General features: G+C 51.0%; 1 protein-coding gene across 2 annotated transcripts in view; it reads right to left on the reverse strand.

Annotated features, from left to right (window-relative positions):
• Positions 1–20,251, reverse strand: part of LOC139265398 (phospholipid scramblase 1-like) — a 106,257-nt gene that overhangs the window by 15,593 nt on the left and 70,413 nt on the right. For both annotated transcript variants that reach the window (XM_070882390.1, XM_070882389.1), the window contains exons 5-7: positions 11,366–11,586; positions 9,510–9,671; positions 7,819–7,980 (exon numbers count right to left, since the gene is read on the reverse strand). In XM_070882390.1, coding sequence (XP_070738491.1) covers positions 7,819–7,980; positions 9,510–9,671; positions 11,366–11,586 — 545 coding nt within the window. The remainder of the gene's footprint in view (positions 1–7,818; positions 7,981–9,509; positions 9,672–11,365; positions 11,587–20,251) is intronic.

Raw genomic sequence — 20,251 nt, forward strand, 5'->3', positions numbered from 1 at the left:
CAAGTGAGCGCTACACAGCAGGCAACTAAGTCACGAGCGTTGGATCAACGAGTTAGTCACAGGATTTATCACAACAGGATCTGCGAGCATTTACATTTAAATAAATAAAGGAGGTGTCATTTATTTTTTACAGTTTGAAAACATGTATATAAAGAAACAAAAACAAAACACTGCTGGAAATCTCAGCGGGTCGGTGAGCCAAAACATTAACTCTGTTTTTCTCTCCACAGATGTTGCCTAACCCGCTAAGATTTCCAGCATTTTCTGTTTTTATTTCTATAAAGAAACACAAGGCCGACCTTACAACAGTGCAAAAGATGGAGGAGAAAAACACATTCCTTGCGTTTTGTGCAAATGTATTATATTTTGTGGGTGTTTTGCAATTGTGGGTACTGAGCTTCAGTGGTTTTTGTCGGTGTTATTTTCAATTAGTTTGAGTTATTTTTGAAGGTTGTTGCCACAAACTGCTGGTATCTCCTGTTTTCCTAGAATTGTCTTTTTTTTTTTAAAGCAATTGGTTCGTAAACGGAAACTGACTCCAATATTGCAAAGAAAGCAGATTAGCGCCTTCCACAGCCCAGGTCGTCCGTCCCAATGCACTGTGCAGCCAATGAAATACTTTTGAAGTGTAGTCACTGTTGTAATGTAGGAAATGCGGCAACCAATTGTGCAAAGCCCCACAATGAGATAATGACAAGATAATCTGTATTTTTAGTGATGTTGATTGAGGGATAAATATTGGCCAGGAAACCGAGGATAACTCTACTGCACTTCTTCAAAATAGTGCCATAGGATCTTTTAAGTCCATCTGAGAGGGCAGATGGGGCCTTGTTTTCACATATTGTTAATAGCTCAGCAATTCCAATAGTGCAGCACTCCCTCAGCACTACCCTGTAGTGTCAGCTTAGATTTTGATTCAAGTCCCCGGAGTGGGACAAGAACCCACACCTTATGGCTCCGAGGTGAAGGTGCTGCCCACTGAGCCACAGCTGGCACCAGGGATCCGAAATTGCCCCTGTTTTTAGGCCGGTTACCACCCCGGAGAGGCAGTAATGAGGCGGTAAGGCCTTTCTGCCCAGGGGACGGCAGAGGCTGCGACCTGTCCACAATTGCTCCTGGGTTGAGGGTGGTGGAGACAGGTTTCCGGTGCTCCCCGTCTTCCCCCCCTCACTTGGTGCGCTGGCCCCTTACCACCCCACAGGGGAAATTGCCCCACGGGAGCGCGGTTGGGAGTCAGTCGATGCCCCCGACTGCTTTGCGCGGCATGAAGCTGCCGGTGGCTGGGCGGAGTGACTGTCCTTAAAGAGGAGGGCATAGCACCGCGGCCGCCATTTTGTTTTAATTGTCGGCCCGACAATGGCAACCGCTGGTTCGGCCGGGCCATCAACAGGCAGCCTGGCACACACCCTCTCGGGTGCCAGGCCGCTGCCCCAGCCGAACCCCTCCTTGGTAATCCAGTGGGTGCAACAGAAGCCTCAACAGCCTCGCAGCGTCCCTCCTCTTTAAGTGAAGGGCGTGGTCATTGCGATGTGTCAGTGCGACACGGTACGTCCGGGTCGCGCTGACATCATCAGCGCCGCGGTGTCGTGCTCATCGGGAACTAACTGACACCGCCCGCCTTCCACCCCGCTCCCAACTCTGTTCCCCCACTCCCGTCTCCAACAGTGCCCGAGAGCACTGGGAGGCTTCCCAAAACATAGAAACATAGAAAAAAGGTCCAGGAGTAGGCCATTCGGTCCTTCGAGCCTGCACCACCATTCAATAAGATCATGGCTGATCATTCATTCCCTCAGTACCCTTTCCTGCTTTCTCTCCATACCCCTTGATCCCCTTAGCCGTAAGGGCCAGATCTAACTCCCTCTTGAATATATCCAATGAACTGGCATCAACAACTCTCTGCGGTAGAGAATTCCATAGGTTCACAAGTCTGAGTGAACAGGTTTCTCCTCATCTCGGTCCTAAAAGGCTTACCCCTTATTCTTAGGCTGTGACCTCTGGTTCTGGACTTCCCCAACATCGGGAACATTCTTCCTGCATCTAACCTGTCCAGTCCCATCAGAATTTTATATGTTTCTATGGGATCCCCTCACATTCTTCTAAACTCCAGTGAATAAAGGCCCAGTTGATCCAGTCTCTCCTCATATGTTAGTCCTGCCATCCCGGGAATCAGTCTGGTGAACCTTCGCCACACTCCCTCAATAGCAAGAATGTCCTTCCTCAGATTAGGAGACCAAAACTGAACACAATATTGCAGGTGAGGCCTCACCACGCCCTATACAACTGCAGTAAGACCTCCCTGCTCCTATACTCAAATCCACTAGCTATGAAGGCCTTCTTCACTGCCTGCTGTACCTGCATGCCAACTTTCAATGACTGATGTACCATGACACCTAGGGCTCGTTGCACCTCCCCTTTTCCTAATCTGCCACGATTCAGATAATATTCTGCCTTCTCGTTTTTGCCACCAAAGTGTATAACTTCACATTTATCCACATTATACTGCATCTGCCATGCATTTGCCCACTCACCTAACCTGTCCAAGTCACCCTGCAGCCTCTTAGCATCCTCCTCACAGCTCACACCGTCACCTAGCTTAGTGTCATCTGCAAACTTGGCAATATTACACTCAATTCCTTCATCTAAATCACTGATGTATATTGTAAAGAGCTGGGATCCCAGCACTGAGCCCTGCTGCACCCTACGAGTCACTGCCTGCCATTCTGAAAAGGACCCCTTTATCCTGACTCTCTGCTTCCTGTCTGCCAACCAGTTCTCTATCTACGTCAGTACATTACCCCCAATAGGATGTGCTTTAATTTTGCACAACAATCTCTTGTGTGGGACCTTGTCAAAAGCTTTTTGAAAGTCCAAATACACCACATCCACTGGTTCTCCCTTGTCCACTCTACTAATTACATCCTCAAAAATTCTAGAAGATTTGTCAAGCATGATTTCCCTTTCATAAATCCATGCTGACTTGGACCGATCCTGTCACTGCTTTACAAATGCGCTGCTATTTCATCTTTAATAATTGATTCCAACATTTTCCCCACTACTGATGTCAGGCTAATTGGTCTATACTTCCCTGTTTTCTCTCTCCCTCCTTTTTTAAAAAGTGGTGTTACATTAGCTACCCTCCAGTCCATAGGAACTGATCCAGAGTCGATAGACTGTTGGAAAATGATCACCAATGCATCTACTCTTTCTCGGGCCACTTCCTTAAGTACTTTGTGATGCAGACTATCAGGCCCTGGGGATTTATCGGCCTTCAATCCCATCACTTTCCCTAACACAATTTCCTTCAGTTCCTCCTTCTCACTAGACCCTCGGTCCTCAAATATTTCCGGAAGGTTATTGTGTCTTCCTTTGTGAAGACAGAACCAAAGTATTTGTTCAACTGGTCTGCCATTTCTCTGTTCCCCATCATAAATTCATCTGATTCTGACTGCAAGGGACCTATATTTGTTTTCACTATTCTTTTTCTCTTCACATATCTATAGAAGCTTTTGCAGTCAGTTTTTATGTTCCCAGCAAGCTTCCTCTCATACTCGATTTTCCCCCTCCTAATTAAACACTTTGTCCTCCTCTGCTGGACTCTAAATTTCTCCCAGTCCTCAGGTTTGCTGCTTGTTCTGGCCAATTTATATGCCTCTTGCTTGGATTTAACACTATCCCTAATTTCCCTTGTTAGCCATGGTTGAGCCACCTTCCCCGTTTTATTTTTACTCCAGACAGGGATGTACAATTGTTGAAGTTCATCCATGTGATATTTAAATGTCTGCCATTGCCTATTCACTGTCAACCCATTATGTATCATTCGCCAGTCTATTCTAGCCAATTCACACTTCATATCATCGAAGTTACCTTTCCTTAAGTTCAGGACCCTAGTCTCTGAATTAACTGTGTCACTCTCCATCTTAATAAAGAATTCTACCAAATTACGGTTCTTTTTCCCCAAGGGGCCTCGCACAATAAGATTGCTAATTAGTCCTTTCTCATTACACATCACCCAGTCTTGGATGGCCAGCCCTCTAGTTGGTTCCTCGACATATTGGTCAAGAAAACCATCCCTAATACACTCCAGGAAATCCTCCTCCACCGTATTGCTACCAGTTTGGTTAGCCCAATCTATATGTAGATTAAAGTCGCCCATGATAATTGCTGTACCTTTATTGCACGCATCCCTAATTTCTTGTTTGATGCTGTCCCCAACATCGCTACTACTGTTTAGTGGTCTGTAGACAACTCCCACTATCATTTTCTGCCCTTTGGTATTCCGCAGCTCTACCCATACAGATTCCACATTATCCATGCTAATATCCTTCCTTACTATTGCGTTAATTTCCTCTTTAACCAGCCATGCTACCCCACCTCCTTTTCCTTTCTGTCTATCCTTCCTGAATGTTGAATACTCCTGGCTGTTGAGTTCTCAGCCTTGGTCACCCTGGAGCCATGTCTCCATAATCCCAATTATATCATATTCGTTAATAGTTGCCTGTGCAGTTAATTCGTCCACCTTATTACGAATACTCCTCGGATTGAGGCACAGAGCCTTCAGGTTTATTTTTTTAACACACAGAACAGAGTCCTGAATATCGCTCCATTCTCCACCCCAGCTCTACGAGTGCTAAATCCTCAGTTCATTCAAATTATCCACCTGAAAACGGGGTGGAGGGCAATTTCGGCCCCCAGATGTCAGGCTTGGATTCAGTACTGTAATACGAATCTTGCAATACCAAGATATTTAAACTGAAATAAAATATTTTAGCCAGTTTGGGGAACACTTCTGCTGTTCCATATTCAGAGTAAAATTGTAAATATACGGATAAGGAATATGTTAATTGTTTTGCCACAAATAGTGACAGCATAAATTTTCCCCTTTACTTCTGCTCACATTTGCGCTAAGATCCAGAAATTATTTGAGGTTAATTCCATTGTTGGCATGGTTGTGGTTTAAAGTTAAAAAAATGTACTGAGCAACAACAGTGTGAGACTAGCTCACGTCCCAACCGATAAAATCCGTCCCACAAAAAGTCAAGTCATAGTGTGCGACATCACGCCTGTTGTATATATTTAAATTTGTTAAAGCTAATTTTCAGAGGGAGAAAAAACAAACTCTCTGAAATCAGCTGTAAATGAAGGAATCCTCCGCCACAGTCCCACTTGGAATGGAATGAGCTTGTTTGTACAACTCCAAGCAAATTTTAACAGTTATGTTGTGGCTACAAAAATCTGCCTTCCATTAAATTAATAAGATCCTTATGAAATAATGCAAGAGACTGATTTAAGACAACAGCAGTTTCTAATCACCACAGAATTACCCATTAAAAGTACACTAACTGCTTCTGGTCTATTTACAATGTAATCTTGTTCTGATGCCTGTGTGTTGGTCATGCCAGAATTTCATGGAATTCTTAAGAATTCGACACACGCTGAGGCTGCAGCCAAGTGATGGGAGCAAGTCGTTTTGCGAATTGTTTTTTTTTAGTTCCTGCCTACTTATCTTTTCACAATATAACTACATGGATCTTTCAAAATATGAGGGTGGATTTTTCCTGGCCTTTGCCCCTGGGGAACAACAAACAACAACAGCGCCTTTAATGTAGTAAAATATTCCAAGGCACTTGCACCCAGACGCAAAGATCAGGAAAAAGAGGCGGAGACACGGATCTCTGGGTCTCCACTCCTTTGCCGCTATGGTCTGTGCCCAGGACATAACTATTGGCCAGGACACCCGGGAGAACTCCCCTGTTCTTCTTCAAAATAGTGCCATGAATATTTTACGTCCACCTGAGAGGACAGATGGGTCCTCAGTTTGATGCCTCATCCTGAAGACAGCACCTCCAACTCCCTCAGTGCTGCACTGAAGTATCAGCCTAGATCATGTGCTCCAGTCCCTGGAGTGGGATTTGAATCCCCAACCTTCTGACTCGGGAGGCCGAGTGCTGCCACTGAACCACAGTTGACACATCAGAGCAATGTAACCAACGTTACATTTTAGATTACATCATAATTAGATTTTTTTTAAAGTGAGGATAGCATAAAGCATCAAGTGACTTGAACACCACGACATGGGGAAACTGGCCCACCTCCCATCATCTGGCAACAGGTCAGATTCTGTATACGGTTAAACAGAACACAGCTGCATTTATAATGGTTGAATAGATTATTGAAAAATAATCTCATTTGGGGATTCAAAATGTTCAACTTCCTTCTCATAGATTTGAACCCATTGTAGAGGGATTAGCCAGCCATGATCTTCTGCATACAAAAGGTAATGAAATATATCCCAAGCTGACCTTTAAACAGCAATAACTTACATTTATATAGCACCTTTAATGTATAAAACGTCCCAAGGTGTTTCACAGGAGAGTTATCAAACAAAATTTGACGCCCATTCACATAAGGAGCATTAGGACAAATGACCAAATGCTTGATCAAAGAGGTAGGTTTTAAGGAGCATCTTCAAGTAGGAGAGAGAAGTAGAGAGGCGGAGAGATTTAGAGGGGGAATTCCAGAGAGTAGGGCCTCGGCAGCCAATGGCACGGCCGCCAATGGTAAAACAATTAAAATCGGGGATATGCAAGGAGCCAAAATTGGAGCAGTGCAGATATCTCGGAGGGTTGTAGGGCTGGAGAAGGTTACAGAGATATGGAGGGGTGAGGTCATGGAGGGATTTGAAAACAAGGATGAGAATTTTAAATTGAGGTGTTACCAGTGTTGGCCAGAGAGTAAAAGGGGTGATGGGTGAACGGGACTTGGTGTGAGTTAGGACACGGGCAACGAGCACAGGGGTGATGGATGAATGGGACTTGGTGCAAGTTAGGATACGGCAATAGAGTTTTGGATGAGCTTAAGTTTATGGAGGGTGGAAGGTGGGAATCCGACCAGGAGCGCTTTGAAATAGTCATATTTAGAGGTAAAAATGGCATGGATGAGGGTTTCAACAGCAGATGAGAAGAGGCAGGGACAGAGTCGGGCAATGTTAGGGAGGTGAAGTAGGCGGCCTTAGTGATGGTGTGATATATGGTCGGAAGCTCATCGCTGGGTTAAATACGACAACAAGGTTGCGAACAGTTTGGTTCAGCCTCACACAGCTGCCATGGATGGAGTCGGTGGCTACAGAATGGAGTTTGTGATGGGGACTGGAGACATTGTGGCGGATTTTCCAGTGATGTCTGCCTCTGTTTTTCACCGCAGATGGGCGGCAATGGCGACGGTGAGCTCTTCTGGGTGAGCGGTCAGCTTCGAGCGCCCCGTGAGAGTTTTCGAGGCTGGTTTTGTGGGGGCGCGGAGCAATAACGCCCAGAAGAGTTGAGCCGGTGTGCAACGCCCCTGGTTGTGACAGCGGGGCATTTTTTTTAGTCCCGCCCGACCCATACCCCCCGCAGCGTGCCGTCCTGGGATCGCCTGGGGAAACGGGCGGCCCGACCTATACCGACTGTGGTGAGGTAAGTAATGCCGACCTCGGGTAAATGTGATTCTTTTAATTTTTTTGGCGATTTATGTTGTGGTGGCGTGGGCGATGTATTGGGAATGTTTTGTTGTTTTTTCTTTCTCTCCAGGCCTCTCAGAGCACTCCCGGGCCTGTTTAGCTCGGGGGATTTCCGTTTGCTCAGCCGGCCTAGCACCATGAGAGAGGTGTGTAATGCCTCCCTTAGCGCCCCACCCCACACTCAGGGCCCAGCTGCCCAATTTTGATGACTGAGGTGCAAACTGTTCCCGGGCGCTAACTTTACCGCCCCTTAATCAGCAAAGCCGAAAATCCAGCCCAAATGGCTCCAAACATGCACGTTTCACTGATTTGTTAATACTTACAATTAGGAAGCAGGCACCCAGCATAACCGCTTTCATCTTAACATCTAGATCCATGGGAAACTGGATTCCAAAGTTATCCGCATCGGTGAAAACTTCTTTCAATAATCCAGTCCACTGCTTTGAGATTTTGCCAACTGTTTCAGTTTCTTCAAGGTTTGTAACCTGTTACAAGATAATAAATGTTAAATGACTACTGGTGATGTCATTTGGCATGCCACTTACCCCTTACGAGGGCATCACCTGGTAGATTTTCCAAATTCTGAATAAGACCATAAGTAATAGAAGCAGGAGTAGGCCATTCGGCCCCTCGAGCCTGCTCCGCCATTCAAGAAGATCATGGCTGATCTTTGACCTCAACTCCAATTTCCCTCCCTATCCCCATATGTCAAATTGTCCAAATTGTCTTGAATATACTCAACATCTGAGCATCCACATTCCTCCAGGGTAGAGAATTCTAAAGAGTTGCAACTCTTTTTGAGTGAAGTAATTTTTCCTCATCTCAGTCCTAGGTGTCCCACTGCTTATCCTGAGACTGTGCCCCCTAGTTCTAGACTCTCCAGCCCAGGGGAAACAACCGCTCAGCATCTACCTTGTCAAGCCCTCAAAATTTTACACATTTCAATGAGACCATTTCTCATTCATCTAAATTCCAGAGAATATAGGCCCATTCTATGCAATAGAATGAGACAAGGTCCTTCAGATGTTGCAAACACTCAGTAGAAATCGGCGGGTCCATTGCCCGGACTTTCCAATATTGGTTTGTAGAATGCAAGGAACCACGGGAAAACTTAAAAATTCTGCCCTTACAATCAAAAGTGAATATAAAACTTTTAGTCAGCTGATGCAAGGTTGGAAGTTAATATTCCACTTCACTAACCATGTGATGGAATAGATTAACACATCTGTAACAATAAAATGTCTGACGAGTGTTAATCCAACATTGTTGCAAACAAGAAAGAAAAAGCTTGTGATCATATTGTGCCTTTCACATCTTTAGGATGTCCCCAAAACACTTCAAAACCACAAATCATGTCTGAAGTGCAGTTTTTGATACTATCTAGTCACGGTGGCCATTTTGCACAGCGAGGTCTCACAAACTAGTGATGTGACGACTAATTTACCAGTTTTGACATGGTGTTGGTTGAGGGTACAGGTTAGTCAGAACACTGGGAAAACTCCCGGCTCTCCCCTTCAGATAGTGGCACACGATCCTTTATATCCACTGAACAGGCAGAAGGGCTGAATATAGGCACCGTCCCCTCCGCCACCCACCCCCAGCCCGGCGGGAACAATACGAGAGTGGGGGAGGCAAGACAGCCTTTCCAACACTTCCCGCTGCAGCACCATTTTTACTTGCCTGTCTTCTGGCATGGGAAGGCCACATGCCCTAGAAGAGCGGGGCCAATTTAAATGACAGTGTCACGTTCCCATGATGTCACAGGGATGCACACGCCATTTTATCCGCGGGCCCTTCTATGGCCTGCACAGTTTCCAGCCCAGTAGCAACACTGCCGACTGTTTGGATCCAAGCCCAGGTAAGTCATTGAAAAGTATTTATTTTAATATTTATATAAAAAGGTTCCTGTGGGCCAGGACGGCCCCTGTCTTCACAAAACTGGCTACAACTTGCAAACAGATCAGGAAGGTAAAAAATGCAAGAGGATTTAAAACATTATTTTTTTATGAAGTACCCGGAACTCAACATCGCCCATACAGCTACAGACACAGCATTGGCCATCAATCTTCAAAACAGGCTCTCTCCGCTCATTTTGAATGGTGAATTTTGGCAGGCATGGGTGCCAATTTTGAATGATGTATCCAATTGGCTGACCAGGTGGTGCCATCACTTCCAACTGTGAAGAAAATGAACAATACAATATTTATAATACTCACATTTTGGTCATTATTATGAACAACAGGCATCACCAGAGGAATTCACTGATCAAAGACAGTGTGGATGGGAAAGGGACATTCATAAGCCAAGCGTGGGACAACGTGCTTCAGCTTTGAGTGATATACCCTTCACTTTTTACCTGAGAACATTAGAAAAGGGTGAGAGAAACTGAGAGAGAGAAAGAAAGTGAGAGAAAGAAAGAAAGAAAATGAGAAACTGAGCGAGAGAGAAAGAGAGAGAAGGAGAGAGAGAGAGAAAAAAAAAGAAAGAGAGAATGAAACAGAGAAATGAGAGAAAGAGAGAAAGTGAGCGAGAGAGAGAGAGAGGGAACAAGAGAACAAGATCATGTTGACACGGGAAGGGGGTACACAATTTGTAAGCCCCATATCTGTTATGTTGACTCTCCTTGTTACCTACCTTGGCCTTTAATAAGAAATAAATCAATAAAGGAACATGTGTCAGAGGCATGTAGAGTGAGTGGAAAATAAACAGGAAGGAGAAACGTATACAGAGTGAAAGCCTGGAAAGTTTACAATGGAGTTGGAGGTAGAGAGAGAGAGAGAGAGAGAAGACAACAAGAGAAACTGTGTAAGGCACAGGGAAAGAAATAGACCGTGAGACAGACACAAAACAGGAGACAACAACTTGCTTTTTTAAAGGTGCCTTTAGTATAACAAAAGTTTCAAGACACTTCCCATGAAAATAAGAAAAAGACTTGCATTTATATAGTGCCTTTCATGACCTCAGGACATCCCAAAGTGCTTTACAGTACTTTTGAAGTGTAGTCACTGTTGTAATGTAAGAAATGTGGCAAACAATTTGCGCACAGCCAGCTCCCACAAACAGCAATGTGATTATGACCAGATAATCTGTTTTTGTTATGTTGATTGAGGGATAAATATTGGCCAGGACACCGCGGATTAATCCCCTGCTCGTCTTTGAAATAGTGCCACGGGATCTTTTATGCCCACCTGAGGGAGCAGACAGGGCCTCGGTTTAACGTCTCGTCCAAAAGACAGCACCTCCGATAGTACAGCACTCCCTCAGCACTGCCCCTCTGACAGTGCGGCAATCCCTCAGCACTGCCCCTCTGACAGTGCGGCGCTCCTTCAGCACTGCCCTTCCAACAGTGCGGCACTCCCTCAGTACTGCCCCTCCAACAGTGCGGCACTCCCTCAGTACTGCCCCTCCAACAGTGCGGCGCTCCCTCAGTACTGCCCCTCCAACAGTGCGGTGCTCCCTCAGTACTGCCCCTCCAACAGTGCGGCGCTCCCTCAGTACTGCCCCTCCGACAGTGCAGCACTCCCTCAGTACTGCCCCTCCGACAGTGCAGCACTCCCTCAGTACTGCACTGAAGTATCAGCCTGGATTTTTGTGCTCAAGTCTAACAAAGCCAAGCCATGGAGGAACAAAGCAAGAAGAGTGACTGAAAGCCTGGTTGAATAGATGGGTTTTGAGAAGATTTGAAGTAGGAAAGAAAGAAGTAGTGAGTCAAAAGGGTTAGGGATGAAGTTGCAGAGAGGGGCGAAGGTGGTTTAAGGCTTTGCCACCAGTGAGGGAGAAAAAGGTCCAAAGAGACAGGAAGCAAGTATAAAATGGGACAGAAGCAGACACAGCTTCAAGAAGAGAAGATTTTCAAAACTGGTCACTAACCTCCTGCAAACAGCATGGGCAGCAGCAACCAGCGCACCTCAAGGGCCGGTACAAACTTATTACTTCTTGTCCCAAGCCGTCAATAATCTTCATGTCAAAGGAGCGCATATTTCCACAGCAATTCCGATTGCAGCAGTCATTCTCTTCAGCAGCAAAATAGACCATTTGGCCAAGGCTGTTCTTGATTTGAAATTTGTTGTTGCTCTCAAATCCAGTTAAGGCTAAAGTAAACAGAATGGCGTTAACATTGGTAAATTAGTGGGAAAATCTGCGCGGTCCCGGCCATTGCAGGGAGCAGCGTGCGGCGGCATACCACTGCAGGGAGCAGTGCGTACTGCTGCAGGAGGGCGACGGCTACGAAGTCAGGTTGCTGATTGCAGTGCGGGCAGGCACAGCAGGAGGGGCGAAGGAGCAACAAGAGTCCATAGAGGGAAGTGACCAGGGCCCAGGAGAGGCGAGGGCCCAGGGGCAGCACGGGCCAGCCCACACTGCGATACGTGTGCACGCTCGGACTGTGCAGCAGAGCCTGGTCTCCAGTTAGTCTTGGGTAATCCTTGCCACTGGACCAAGACCTAGCTCTGTCAAGCCCATGTGATGGCTGGTGTAAAAAACAATCCAAGCACAGGCATCTTCCACCCTTCACGATGTAGTTCGGGATCTGGAATATCGGGTCCTTCATCGAAACATTTGTGAACTCATCCCTTTTTGGCGTGGAAGCAAGTCATCCTCGCTTCGAGGGACCATCTATGATGATGAGTGGGAAAATGTGTCAATATTGAAGCTTACTATTGTGCCAATTATAAAGACTTTAAGTTGAGGAACCGAGATGAAAGTGCAAAGGCCACAGAGCAGGTCAAAGCCGAGTAAAAGGACAAACCGAATCACAGCATGGTTAGGTGACATCATTTTCAAAAAGCTGTAGATTTTAGCAGGAAGGATGAAAGGCAGAGGGGAAGAGTTCATGATTCATTAGGATGATTCCAGGGATGAGAAACTGCACTTAGGAGAGACTTGGGAGAACGGTAACTATTTCCACTGGAGCAAAAAATGCTAAAAGGAGATTGATTGAAGCAAGGTTTTTTAAATTATGAAGGGTTTGGATAGGGCGGATAAAGAACGACTCATTTCTCTGGTTGGGGAGTCAATGACACAAGATGGTCAATTTACAATGTTGACCAAGAGTGAGGAGGTACAAGAAAGGTCTTTATGCAGGGATTTGTTAAAGCAGGGAACGCTTTGCTGAAGGGAATAGTTGAGGCAGAAACCATTGAAGGGACAAGTAGATCAACATTTGAAACAGAGAAGATATATGGCCAGCAGTAGAGCACAGGTCAGCGGGATTCGTTCTGGACTGGTCTAGCAAAGAGCACAATGGACTAACTGACCTCCTTTGATGCTGTAAACCTCTACGTTTCTATGGGCTCAACATTGCCCAAGCCGTTTTTTCGGCGTACTGACCTGAAGCGCGTTGACTTTGCACGCTGGAAAGGGTGCCAGAAAAAAGGGGCCCATCTTGGCCGCTCTTCGGAGTCCCCAGAGTCATGGCGTGGCATGCAGACTGCAATGGGGGCGCGGAGCAACAGTCCAGCGCAGAAAGCACTGGTGGCATCTGTGCGCATGCTCAGTGAGGGCTGTGCGCATGCTCCTGCCCTCCCAGCATGAGCTGTGGGCTGTGAACATCGGGACCTATCCTAGGCCAAAGGGACGCCTGATCTCGCCACACCCTATCCCTGGCCGAGTGGCCTCCCAAACCGGCCGGCCGGCCCACTAAGTTCGCTTTTATTTTTAATTTAATGGTTGTGCTTGAAACTTTTGATTGGGTCGGGGGGGGGGAGGGGGGAAGGAGGAGAGTTTTGGAGGAGGGGAGGAGGAGGAGAGTTTTGGAGGAGGGGAGGAGGAGGAGAGTTTTGGAGGAGGAGAGTTTTGGAGGGGGGGAGGAGAGTTTTGGAGGGGGGGGAGGAGAGTTTTGGAGGGGGGGAGGAGAGTTTTGGAGGGGGGGAGGAGAGTTTTGGAGGGGGGGAGGAGAGTTTTGGAGGGGGGGAGGAGAGTTTTGGAGGGGGGGAGGAGAGTTTTGGAGGGGGGGAGGAGAGTTTTGGAGGGGGGGAGGAGAGTTTTGGAGGGGGGGAGGAGAGTTTTGGAGGGGGGGAGGAGAGTTTTGGAGGGGGGGAGGAGAGTTTTGGAGGGGGGGAGGAGAGTTTTGGAGGGGGGGAGGAGAGTTTTGGAGGGGGGGAGGAGAGTTTTGGAGGGGGGGAGGAGAGTTTTGGAGGGGGGGAGGAGAGTTTTGGAGGGGGGGGAGGAGAGTTTTGGAGGGGGGGAGGAGAGTTTTGGAGGGGGGGAGGAGAGTTTTGGAGGGGGGGAGGAGAGTTTTGGAGGGGGGGAGGAGAGTTTTGGAGGGGGGGAGGAGAGTTTTGGAGGGGGGGAGGAGAGTTTTGGAGGGGGGGAGGAGAGTTTTGGAGGGGGGGAGGAGAGTTTTGGAGGGGGGGAGGAGAGTTTTGGAGGGGGGGAGGAGAGTTTTGGAGGGGGGGAGGAGAGTTTTGGAGGGGGGGAGGAGAGTTTTGGAGGGGGGGAGGAGAGTTTTGGAGGGGGGGAGGAGAGTTTTGGAGGGGGGGAGGAGAGTTTTGGAGGGGGGGAGGAGAGTTTTGGAGGGGGGGAGGAGAGTTTTGGAGGGGGGGGGGAGGAGAGTTTTGGAGGGGGGAGGAGAGTTTTGGAGGGGGGGAGGAGAGTTTTGGAGGGGGGGAGGAGAGTTTTGGAGGGGGGGAGGAGAGTTTTGGAGGGGGGGAGGAGAGTTTTGGAGGGGGGGAGGAGAGTTTTGGAGGGGGGGAGGAGAGTTTTGGAGGGGGGGAGGAGAGTTTTGGAGGGGGGGAGGAGAGTTTTGGAGGGGGGGGAGGAGAGTTTTGGAGGGGGGGAGGAGGGGGGGAGGAGGGGGGGGGAGGAGGAGGGGAGGAGGGGGGGAGGAGGAGAGTTTGGTGCCTTTCCCGGGAGATTTTAAAGATAAGGTAGGATTTACTTATTTTTTTATTGTATTTTAATTGTTTGAGCTTTTCCTTGCAATGTTTGGTGCTTGGTTGTTGAGGTCCTTTCCAGTTCCCTTCCCTCCCCTATCCCTGCCCCAATGTCTGCCGAATGTGCGCTGCTTTTTCTTCACTGCCCGCAAGGTTTTTCAGAGCTGGCCACATACGCTGACCTAAGTCAATTTGGAGTAAGTTTTAGCTGGCCAAAGTGGCATAAATGGCCAAAACTGGTGTAAGTGTCTGGGAACACCCACTTTTGAAAAAAAAACTGACCTAAAAAAAATCGTACCTAACCGACTTACTCTGGAGCAAATTTTGGGGGGGGAAATGGCATTTTTTAAACTTACGCCAGAAAAAACATAGAAACATAGAAAATAGGTGCACGAGTAGGCCATTCGACCCTTCGAACCTGCACCGCCATTCAATAAAATCATGGTTGATCATTCCTTCAGTACCCCTTTCCTGCTTTCTCTCCATACCCTTTGATCCCCTTAACCGTAAGGGCCATATCTAACTCCCTCTTGAATATATCCAGTGAACTGGCATCAACAACTCTCTGCGGCAGGGAATTCCACAGGTTAACAACTCTTTGAGTGAAGAAGTTTCTCCTCATCTCAGTCCTAAATGGCCTACCCCTTATCCTAAGACTATGTCTCCTGGTTCTGGACTTCCCCAGCATCAGGAACATTCTTCCCACATCTATCGTGTCCAGTCCAGTCAGAATCTTACATGTTTCTATGAGATCCCCTCTCATCCTTCTAACTCCAGAGAATAAAGGCCCAGTTGATCCAGTCTTTCCTCATATGACAGCCCAGCCATCCCTGGAATCAGTCTGGTGAACCTTCGTTGCACTCCCTCAATAGCAAGAACGTCCTTCCTCAGACTAGGAGACCAAAACTGAACACAATATTCCAGGTGAGGCCTCACTAAGGCCCTGTACAGCTGCATTAAGACCTCCCTGCTTCTATATTCAAATCCCCTAGCTATGAAGCCAACGTACTATACCAAAACAACTTACTCCAAAAATTTGATGCAAGTCATGGCCAATGTTGGGCCCTACTATGGGGAGAATGGTTCCAGGGATGAGGGACTTCAGTTACGCAGAGAGACTGGAGAAGCTGGGATTGTTCTCCTTGGAGCAGAGAAGGTTGAGAGGAGATTTGATAGTATTCAAAATCATGAAGGGTCTGGACAGAGTAGATAGAGAGAAACTGTTCCCATTGGTGGAAGGGTCGAGAACCAGAGGGCACAGATTTAAGGCGATCGGCAAAAGAACCAAAGGCGACATGAGGAAAAACCCTTTTACACAGCGAGTGGTTAGGATCTGGAATGCACTGCCTGAGAGGGTGGTGGAGGCAGACTCAATCGTTGCTTTCAAAAGGGAATTGAAGGAAAAAAAATTGCAGGGCTACAGGGAAATGGTGGGGGAGTGGGACTGGCTGAAGTGCTCTTGCAGAGAGCCGGCACGGGCTCGACAGGCCGAATGGCCTCCTTCCATGCTGTAACCATTCTATAATAATTGGAGCTCTTTCATAAGCACGAAACTACTATGTTACAGGCAGCAGAGGTATGAAGAAAGTAGAAGCAATGTTCCCACGAGTGAAAAAGATATGCATAATGTATTGACAGCTATTCTAAAGCAGTCTTCTGAAGCACATTTTGAAGGGATCACATAGTCCAATGAAGGGACAAACAGTTGGAGCCTGTGTTACCACCTGCTGTGGGAACTGCACCAGAGCACCTAACATCACAAAAACTGCCCCCGAGAGAATAGCCTCTGCTCCTTCGTGAATTTAATTGTGGGTGAGATGGTGTTCTACTATTCCAATTAAAGAACTACCAGCTCTGCCCTACACATTTGGGAGACAAACTCTGTCTATATGTTAGAACTGGAAGCTCTGCCCTATATGTTACAAATACAAACTCTGCCTATATTTTCAAATTTGAATTCCTTCCCTATATGCTAGAATTACAAGTTTTGGATATATGCTGGGACTGGGAATACTGTTCTATATTAGAACTAGGTCAAGCACTGGAGCCCACAGAAAGCTAATCAAGTGTAGAAAAAAAACAGGGCACTGGGATTTATTGATCACTGTAAATATTTTTTATAAAATCACATAAAATATAGGAGAGGGCTTGTAGTTTTTAAACAATAACCTGTATTTATATAGCGCCTTTAACGTAGTGAAACGTCCCGAGGCACTTCACAGGAGTAGTATGAGACAAAAACATTTTGACACCGTTCCACATAAGGAAAATTAGAGCTTGGTCAAAGAGGTAGGTTTTAAGGAGTGCCTTGGAGGAGGAGAGAGAGGTAGAGAGGCGGAGAGGTTTAGGGTGGGAGTTCCAGAGCTTAGGGCCTAGGCAACAGAAGGCACGGCCACCAATGATTGAGCAGGGTTGTGGGATGCTCAGGATGGCAGAATTAGATGAGCGCAGACATCTCGGCGGGTCGGGGGGTTGTGGGGCTGGAGGAGATTACAGAGATAGGGAGGGGTGAGGCCATACAGGGATTTGAAAAGCACGAGAATGTTGAAATCGAGGTGTTGCTTAAACGGGAGCCAATATAGGTCAGCGAGCACAAGGGTGATGGGTGAGCGGACTTGGTGCAAGTTAATACACGGGCAGCCAAGTTTTGGATCACCTCTAGCTTACGTTGGGTATAATATGGGAGGCCAGCCAGGAGTGCATTGGAATAGTCAAGTCTAGAGGTAACAAAGGAATGGATGAGGACGTCAGCAGTGGATGAGCTGAGGCAAGGGCGGAGACGGGCGATGTTACGGAGGTGGAAATAGGAGGTCTTAGTTATGCTCAGGATACATGGTCGAAAACTCATATCAAATATGACACCAAAGTTGCGAACAATCTGGTTCAGCCTCAGACAGAAGTTGGGGAGAGGGCTGGAGTCAGTGGCTAGGGAACGGAGTTGTGGCGGGCACTGAAAACTATAGTTTCGGTCTTCCCAATATTCAATTGAAGAACATTTCTGCCCATCCAGAATTGGATGTCGGACAAGTAGTCTGACAATTTAGAGACTGGGGAAGGGTCGAGAGAAGTGGTGGTGAGGTAGAGCTGGGTCTCGTCAGCGTACATGTGGAAACTGACGCTGTGTTTTTGAATGATGTCACCAAGGGGCAACATGTAGATGAGAAAAAGGAGGGGACCAAGGATAGATCCTTGGGGGACACCAGGGGCAACGGTGCGAGGGCGGGAAGAGAAGCCATTGCAGGAGATTCTCTGGCTGCGATTACATAGATAAGAATGGATCCCATGCAACTGGATGATGGTGGAGAGACGTTGGAGAAGGATATGATCAACCGTGGCAAAGGCCGCAGACAAGTCAAGGAGGACATAGAGGGCAATACTTGACGTTGCATAGCATGATCACACCCACAAGCCAAACTTGAATTGGAGGCAAATGAAAAGAAAAATCGGACGGGGTTTAAAGTGGTCTTACGTTTTGTAGCGCCTGTTTTACGCTATCGCCCACTGATTTCACCCCACCTCCCCCACCGCCCTACTACACCCACCCCAACGCCTCCCCCCGCCCTTCACCCTCCCCACCACTCCCACACTCCACCCTCCCCGCCCCCCCACCCACAGCCCCGCACTCCCCCCCCCCACGCCACCGACCCGCACTCCCCCCCCCACTCCCCCCCACTGCCCCCCCCACCCCACACTCCCCCCACACCCCACCGCCCCGCACCCCACCGCCCCGCACTCCCCCCCCCAACCCACCGCCCCGCACTCCCCCCCCCACCCACCGCCCCGCACTCCCCCCCCACACCGATCCGCACTCCCCCCCCCCACCGATCCGCACTCCCCCCCCCCCCCACCCCCCCACCCCGCACTCCCCCCACCGCCCGGCACTCCCCCTCCACCCCCCACTCCCACATACCGCACTCCCCCCCCCACCCCACCGCACTCCCCCCCACCACCACCCCCCCACCCCACCGCCCCGCACTCCCCCCCCATCCCACCGCCCCGCACTCCGCCCCCACCCCACCGCCCCGCACTCCCCCCCCACCCCACCGCACCGCACTCCCCACCCTCACCCCCCCCACCGCCCCGCACTCCACCCCCCTCACCCCACCGCCCCGCACTCACCTCCCCCCACCGCCCCGCACTCACCCCCCACCCCACCGCCCCGCACTCACCCCCCACCCCACCGCCCCGCACTCACCCCCACCCCACCGCCCCGCACTCACCCCCCACCCCACCGCCCCGCACTCACCCCCCACCCCACCGCCCCGCACTCACCCCCCACCCCACCGCCCCGCACTCCCCCCCCACCCCACCGCCCCGCACTCACCCCCCACCCCACCGCCCCGCACTCACCCCCCCCACCGCCCCGCACTCACCCCCCACCCCACCGCCCCGCACTCACCCCCCCCAACCCCACCGCCACGCACTCTTCCCCCCCCCCCCACCGCCCCGCACTCCCCACCCTCACCCCCCCCACCGCCCCGCACTCCACCCCCCTCACCCCACCGCCCCGCACTCACCTCCCCCCACCGCCCCGCACTCACCCCCCCCACCACCCCGCACTCACCCCCCCCACCCCACCGCCCCGCACTCACCCCCCCAACCCCACCGCCACGCACTCTTCCCCCCCACCGCCCCGCACTCCCCACCCTCACCCCCCCCACCGCCCCGCACTCCACCCCCCTCACCCCACCGCCCCGCACTCACCTCCCCCCACCGCCCCGCACTCACCCCCCCCACCCCACCGCCCCGCACTCACCCCCACCGCCACGCACTCTTCCCCCCCCCACCGCCCCGCACTCCCCCCCCACCGCCCCGCACTCCCACCCCACCCCACCGCCCCGCACTCCCACCCCACCCCACCGCACTCCCACCCCACCCCACCGACCCCCCACCCCACTCACCCCCTCACCCCCCCCACCCCACTCACCCCCCCACCCCACCCACCCCCCCACCCCACCCCACTCACCCCCCTCACCCCCCCCACCCCACTCACCCCCCCCACCCCCCCACCCCACTCACCCCCTCACCCCCCCCACCCCACCCACCACCCCACCCCACCCACCCCACCCCACTCACCCCCCCACCCCACCCCACTCACCCCCCCTCACCCCCCCCACCCCACTCACCCCCCTCACCCCCCCCCACTGCGCCGAACTCCTCCCCCCCCACCCCACTGCCCCGAACTCCTCCCCCCCCACCGCCCCGCACTCACACCCCCCACCGTGCCGAACTCCTCCCCCCCCCACCCCACCGCCCCGAACTCCACCCCCCCGCACTTCCCCCCACCCCACCGCCCCGCACTCCCCCCCCCCCAACCCCAACGCCCCGCACTCCCCACCCCCCAGCCCCGCACTCCCCCCACAACCCACCGCCCCGCACTCCCCCCACAACCCACCGCCCCGCACTCCCCCCCCCCCCCCCAACCCACCGCCCCGCACTCCCCCTCCCCACCGACCCGCACTCCACCACCCCGCACTCCTCCCCCCCCCACCGCCCCGCACTCCCCCCCCCCCCCCACTGCACTTCCGCCCCACCGCCCCGCACTCCCCCCCCCCCACCCACCGCCCCGCCCTCCCCCACCCCCCCGCACTCCCACCCCACCCCACCGCCCCGCACTCCCCACCGCCCCGCACTCCCCCCCCCCCACCCCGCACTCCCCCCCCAACCCACCGCCCCGCACTCCCCCCCCCCCCCCCAACCCACCGCCCCGCACTCCACTCCCCACTGACCCGCACTCCACCGCCCCGCACTCCTCCCCCCCACCACCGCCCCGCACTCCCCCCCCCCCTGAACTTCCGCCCCACCGCCCCGCACTCCCCCCCCCCACCCACCCCATCCCACCGCCCCGCCCCCCCACCCCCCCGCACCTCCCACCCCACCCCAC

Source organism: Pristiophorus japonicus, chromosome 6, assembly GCF_044704955.1.
Source record: "Pristiophorus japonicus isolate sPriJap1 chromosome 6, sPriJap1.hap1, whole genome shotgun sequence".
In the NCBI taxonomy this organism is placed as follows: Eukaryota; Metazoa; Chordata; class Chondrichthyes; family Pristiophoridae; genus Pristiophorus; species Pristiophorus japonicus.